We start from the raw sequence: 6,859 nt of genomic DNA on the forward strand, positions 1-6,859 counted from the left end.
AAAAAAAAAAAAAAAAAAAAAAAAAAAAAAAAAAAAAAGAAGACTGTGAAAAGAAAAAGTAAAACTGAACCAATAGGGTGGAAGATGCCACTTTTGTTTTTAACAAGGTGTGCATTGGTGAAGCAGGATGTGAGGATGTGCCGGTACCTAGGTGGCTCTAGTCACTGTCACTTCCCCAAGATCCCTACTGGGTCATGTGTATTAGCCCCAAGCAGAAGGGTCAGCCACGATCATGTGCAGCTCAGCATGTCAGCTGCCACACCCTTCTCCATATTGGATGTGTTGAATGTGCCACTTAATCTGAGAAGGTTGTAAACAACTGGGTCATGGTCCACATATCAATTATATAGTAGAAGTGGCCCTGTGTCTTCAGGATCATAGCCATAATAATCTCACCTAAAGTCCATTCCCTCCTTTCTGCTGAGCCTAACTCTGAGACAAATATAAGACCTGCCTTCTCTCTAGAAGGGGGCTTTGTTCTTTTAAAAAGGTCTGTGATCCAGCCCCCCCAAGTCTCTTGGTTTGCAGCCCTTTGTCAGCAATTGCTCCTGACACTCATGCAGGGAGGCTGAGGACCTTTACGTTTCTTTTTGTTTGTTTGTTTTTCATTTTTTTGTTTGTTTTGTTTTGTTTTTTGAGACAGGGTCTCACTACGTAGTTGAGACTGACTTGGAACTCACTATGTAGCCCAGGCTGGTCTCGAACTCACAGCGATCATCCTTCCTCAGCCGCCCCAATGCTGGGATTACAGGCATGAGCCACCACACCCAGCTCTTTATGTTTCTGTTAAGAGTAGGAAACAGACTTGCCAAGTGACACGTGTCAGTTAGGTGGCATAAGAGAAATGGGCTTGTGACCAGGCCAGTCCCGTGTATCTAGCCTCTAGATTTGGCTACTGAACTACTTTGCATTTGCTTATCATTTTAATGTCAGTAATGATAGCCAACAATTAGTGAGCACTTTCTCTGTGTTAGGAACTACTTATAGCCCCTTATCACATGGCTTATCTCATTTGATTATTGCTGCAACTCTGTGAACTAAACAGGATGGTTAAATTAAAAAATTTCAGAGAATAAACTTTATCTTGTAAGGGCCTCAGTCTGAAAGGATTAAACCTGTCTAAAGTCACCTAGCTATTTCGTACCAAACTTTTATCCCATAAATACTGGGTCCGTGTATGTCCTAGTCACAGCCATATTTTTAGTTCTGTGCATACTGTACACTAGGCCCTCAGTAAATATCTGCTGAGAGAATAAAGGAATGGACAGATAAAAGTGAATGGGGCTAAAACTCAAAGTATCTGCCTGCCTTTCAAGTATTTCTTCTAGTTATTTCAAAGACTAAATGAATAGCTATATATAAAGTGTTTGTATGCCTGCTATATGTCATCTACTATGTCAGCTATAAGTAGTTAGCTGTAATTTCAGAATTTGTTAGTAAGTTTTTATGGAGAACATCTATAGAAATAATCATTGATCAGCTGGATGAATAACTTCATAATGAAGTCTACACCTGTCCACCTGTTGGCAGATAAAGCTCATGCTATTTTTGTGTACTGGATACAGGATGCCCTTGTTGGCAATCACCCCACATTGAGATTTTGTTCACGACATCTGGAAGCAGTGACCATTACTGCCCAGAGTCTTTCAAATTTGTGCCTCTGCAGAGAGGGAGAGGCATTGCAGCTTTGACAGTGCCTCAAGGCATTTTCTCCCCCATTATTACCAGTTGCTGGGAAGGATCATCTAAGGTGCTGGTGCTTTCCGAGCTCCGCCTCTGCAGGATTTTGGGGTAGTATTCAACTCATTACTTTTTCTAGCTAGATCATCACCAGAATGTCCCAGGGCCATAAGGACATGTAAACTTGGTGCCAGCGATGAACTTAGTAGTAGTTCTCACCCAGGTTTCTGCAATTTGGTTGAAAGCATTTTATAAGAGCAGTTTGAAGCATTATCCCTCCTCCCATCCCAACTTTTTCATTTTATTTCCTGTTACAGCCCATAAGTTGCCTCATGTTCCCTCCTAGGGCTTCACAGAAAAACCCCCAAATATGTCACTGCATGGAGAAAAGTCCTCACATCTTTGAGTCATTTTTTTTTCTAACAAGAAGTACCTATTAATGGCTGTGTTACCTCATAGAAATGTAGGATGTTATTATTCCAACCAAAAAAGGCAGTGGGGGAACACTGACCTTTTCAAACCACTGCTTCTGCCCCCACCCGATTCTTACATCTCATCCAAATGAGAGGTTTTCCAACATCTGAGGCCATTCTAAGAATGGGGACTCTCATCTCCATTACTCTGGGGTGAATTTATTTTCTTAAACAGTCTCCCACCCTTTCTTGACGAGTGACATCATTGTGACTTTGTGGTTATTTTTTAAGGACCAGCAGTATCCTAAGTTTTGTTCAGAACTAATCCTGAAGAGTTTCATGGAGCCTGAAAGGATTGAGCTTAAGGACAAAGTATTAATGGGGCTAGAACTCTGATCTGTCACTTTTCAGATTGACCTTGCACATTTAGTCAGACTGGAACTTTCAGCCTGACTCCACCCAGCAGGCCATATGACCTCAAACTAGATTTGGGTCCAGTGGAGCCTGACTGTTCTCTCTGCTAGTGGAGTGATTTGGCCCTGCAGGATGTTGTGGTGACTGACCCGATAACTGAGGACCTTACCTCATGTGGTGCATATGCAGCCAATAACTCCTTATAGTGGTAACTTCTGGCTACACCCTGTTGCTACAGATGGAGATTTTTACAAAAAGTATCACAGTGTTGGTATTAAAAGACACCTACTTCCATGACAAAGGCTTGCCGAGCATGGTGGCACACGCCTGTAATCCCAGCACTCGGGAGGCTGAGGCAGGAGGATCGCTGTGAGTTCAAGACCAGCCTGGGCTACATAGTGAGTTCTAGGTCAGTCTCAACTACATAGTGAGACCCTGTCTCAAAAAACAAAACAAAGAACCATGACAGAGGCTTACCACCACCTCCAAGCAGCCTACCTCCACATACCTAAGAGCCCCAGTGCCAGGCTAGAAACACTATAACATGAGGAAAGGTGGCTCATCAAGGATGCCAGAGGCACCAAGCCCCAGGAGATTACCCAGTGCACCCAGAATGCTGGCTCAGGGTGGGAGGGACTCAGAGGCTTCATGATTGGATGACATGGGAGTAGAAAGCTGAGGGGCCTAGTTGAAACCCAGATCACATCAGCAAGTGTTGGAAATAGAGTCACATCCCTGAGCTGATGCCGAGAGCCCAGTTAGTGTCCTCTGAGAACAGCCAGGGACAGTATCATTAGGTTGTGCACATTGGCAGTGTTGGAGAACTCATTTCATATGCAAGGTGTCTTAGTGGCCTGGGCTTTCGTTACACCCAAGGCACCTTGGAAAGGGACCAGAGCAGTGGGGTGGCGGAGAGCACGAGGGAAGGTATAAGGTAGGAAGTGCTGGCATTTGGCCATGTAGGAAAGCCACTGGTATATATCAACTTGTACATGGTACTCTGGGAGCCATGAAGTAGGGTACTGGTTTTTCCTAAAGCCATAGCAGGTGAACTGTGCTATGTCTGAAGGGTGTGGCGGGAACATCAATGGGCAGTGTACCTCCCTTTTAGGAATTCCTGTTGTCATGATGGAACACAGACTAGTATGAGGCCATCAAGCACTTCCTGCTTAATGCTGCCCTTATCTGATGCTTTTGGAGCTCTGGGGATTTGGCACTTAGATGTCTTTATCACTGTGTAATTCCAGAATTCCTATAACTGGAGTTGGTGCACATGTGTACACGTGTAGTTCATCTATCCACTCCTCCCCTCTTCTAAATATCTCTTACGTCTACCCAACTAATATCATCTTAGCTCAGGCCCATTCCACCTTCCCTGGGGACCAAGCACCTGTCCCCTCTGGTTCTCCACACTGCACAGGGCCATTCTCATTATGCTGTGCCCTTCTTCAGACCCCTCACCGGCTTCCAGGTCCTTCACATGCACTCCAGGGGGTCATCCTGTGGCTCCTGGGCCCAGCCCCTGATCACTGCCCACATCAAGCCTCCCTTGTGCCAGTACACATGTCCTGTTTCATCTGGCTACCACCTCTAATGACTTCAGGCCTCTGCACCATCTCATCTTCCCTTTCTTACTGCTTGGACATAATTATTCAGCTTTCATTCCTGTCACACCTGCTGCTGGTTCCTATCTTCCATGAGAGTATATCTTCTACAAGGACAGGAGCTCTGTGTGGCCACCACACCCATGGGCCTAAGCCATGGCCTACACAGAGCCTGCCAGGCACTTGAGCAGATGAATGGACTCATAAGATCAACTAAGATGATATCCATAAAATGTCTACCAGTGTGTCTGAGACATGGAGGTTCCCAGTCTATGGTTGATTGTTTCACTGAATCATTCACTCACTATATTACTAAGTACTTGGCCCTTGGCTCTGGGGACACAGTCTCTAAAGAAAAATGAAAATCTCCCTACAAGTATAGTGGGATAAATGTGGCTGTGGATGTGTGTGTAGATAGGTGTTGTTTTCTTTCTCCTCTCTCAGCCCTCTCTCACCTTCTACTGCACCCACCTCAATCCCTGGACTACCTCAGCTCTCTTGCCACAGAGGTCACGAAACTACAGCTTCTCTTACCAGAGCTGCCTCAGTGAGGGAAGAGGCTTTTAGTAGATCCAGCTGCTCCACAGGCTCCTGGAAGGACAATCTTTCTCTATCCCAGCTGGAATAAATAGGTCAGGAGTAAAATTAGAAAATCCAAAACCCAAATCCTAGTGAAGTGTTACAATGTAAGTGCTGCTGTGGGCTGCTAGGCTACTGGTCTTCTCTTGTGTGGCACAGGACTGAAGAGTGCAGCCCAGAGCACCTGCAAGAGCCTGTAAGCCAAACTGGATCCTTTCCTAGACCCAAAGGGAGGCTGAGACCAGTCCAGCCCATGCTTCCCTCTGCAGCTCCAAGCTCAGGACTTAGGAGGGGAGTCCTCATCTCCAGAACAACTCACCCCTGAAGATGGTGGCTCAAGAAGAGCCAGCCCTTGGCATCACACACTAGGGAGCATTTGGACTCTTCCTCCCTCCGAGCAGGGGCTATTGCTCAGTTTCAGTGTGTCTCATTTTACCTTGACCCCTGCTTGAGTTCCAGCTTAGCAAGCTGTCAGCTAAGCTGACATTAACTGTTCAGGACCCATTGTGTTCTTTCTTGCCATGGATAATTTGTGTTTCCTGAGGTGCCATTTGACTGCCAGAATATTTTAAAAGCTTAGAGCTCTCAACCTATCACCCGTTAGAGGAGGGAGGTCCCCTATACATACCACCACTTACACACTCCTGCTACATTTGTTTAGGCATGGAATGATGAGATGATAAAACCATCTTATTTTTGTTGCAGAAATTTCCAGAGTTGAAATTCAAATATGTGGAAGAGGAGCAGCCTGAGGAGTTTTTCATCCCATACGTCTGGTCTCTGGTCTACAACTCAGCAGTAGGCCTATACTGGAATCCACAGGACATCCAGCTGTTCACGATGGATTCCAGCTGAGGCAGAGTGCACTCCTGCCTGCCCCTCCCCCAGCCACAAAGCTCTGTTATTTTATTCAGGGGAACAGAAGCAGACAGATTGCCTGGTGTGTCTTCTGTCAGAGAGGATCCCATGAGTGTGTTCCCTGCATACACTTTGATTTGGAGAATTGGTACCAGTTGGCCATAGATCACTCAGTTTAGATTGTAGTGCAGGGAGGAGGGTGTGCACAACAATAATAAATATAGAAATCTGCTATTCAACATGCAGTTTTATTTCTAAACCAAAAATCTAGAACTTTTCCAGGATCTCACTGCATTAGGTACATAATACCTGAATAGTACTCAGTAATTTTAATTTTTTATTTTGGTTGTGTATGTGTGCGTGTGTGTGCACTCACCTGTCTCTCAATAACCCACAATTTTATAAACACTATATGTGGACAGCATGACACTAACTTCTAGACCCTTTTCATCTTTCCCTCAGAAAAGGAAAAAAGACTCCTTTTCTAAGGATTTGGTCTCTGAGCCATACCTGGAATTCTCCTAGAGCCCAAAACAAATTAAATTAAACTTCTCTGCATTGATCATTAGGAAAAGAAAAGCTTAATTTTGAAAGCAATCTTTCCTTCAACCAGGCTAGTAGGATCAAAAGGAGACTAATTTATTGATACTGTATTCTATATGAAATTTTTTTAAAACGTGTTTTTCTCTTCTGTTTTCGGTGTTTTGGTTTTTTTTTACTTTTTAATTGAGTTTATTGGTACATTTTAGGGACACAGTACAGTTACATTCATTGTTAGGATCTTGTACCTCTACATGACAGGTCTTGATTCTCATTTTTTCCCCTTTGTCCCTGCCTTCCCTTTACCCCTCCTCTCCTCCCCATTTACAACAACTTTATTTCCATCTTTTCATTTTCTCACATTTTTTCTTTTCCCTTATTACCCTTACCCTACCCATCCCACCTTCCCTACACTTTTAGACCTTTTCTTCCCATTTCACAATGTCAATTATCTCATTAAGATCTTATGTACTATTACAGTTTATTCACACCAGAGAAACTATTCAGTATTTAGACGTGTGACTTATTTATTTCACTTAAGAATATATCCTCAATATGTATCCATTTTCCTATGAATGAATCTAATTTCTCATTCTTTATGGCTGAGTAATATCCCATTTTATAGAAAAACCACATCTTCTTTATCCAGTTTCCAACTGATGGGCAAATGGGCTGTTTCCAAGTTTTAGCTATTACAAACTGTGCCGCTATAAACATGGGTGCACATCACTGTGATATGATTCTTTTAGTTCTTTTGGAAAGATACCCAGC

The 6,859-nt window shown here is 43.8% G+C and overlaps 1 protein-coding gene across 5 annotated transcripts in view; it reads left to right on the forward strand.

The window, feature by feature from the left end:
* The window catches only part of Dym (dymeclin), a 369,043-nt gene extending 362,845 nt beyond the window's left edge, over nt 1-6,198 (forward strand). For 2 of the 5 annotated variants that reach the window (XM_010621679.2, XM_010621680.2), the window contains exon 17: nt 5,396-6,195. In XM_010621679.2, coding sequence (XP_010619981.1) covers nt 5,396-5,545 — 150 coding nt within the window. In that variant the 3' untranslated portion in view covers nt 5,546-6,195. Of the gene's footprint in view, nt 1-5,395 lie in introns of all 5 variants that reach the window. The other 3 variants (XR_004514766.1, XM_033757360.1, XM_010621682.2) reach the window with 3 other exon arrangements.
* Nucleotides 6,199-6,859: the final 661 nt, after the last annotated feature.

This window comes from Fukomys damarensis, unplaced genomic scaffold (genome assembly GCF_012274545.1).
Source record: "Fukomys damarensis isolate Sample0158 unplaced genomic scaffold, DMR_v1.0_HiC HiC_scaffold_30, whole genome shotgun sequence".
Lineage (NCBI taxonomy): Eukaryota > Metazoa > Chordata > Mammalia > Rodentia > Bathyergidae > Fukomys > Fukomys damarensis.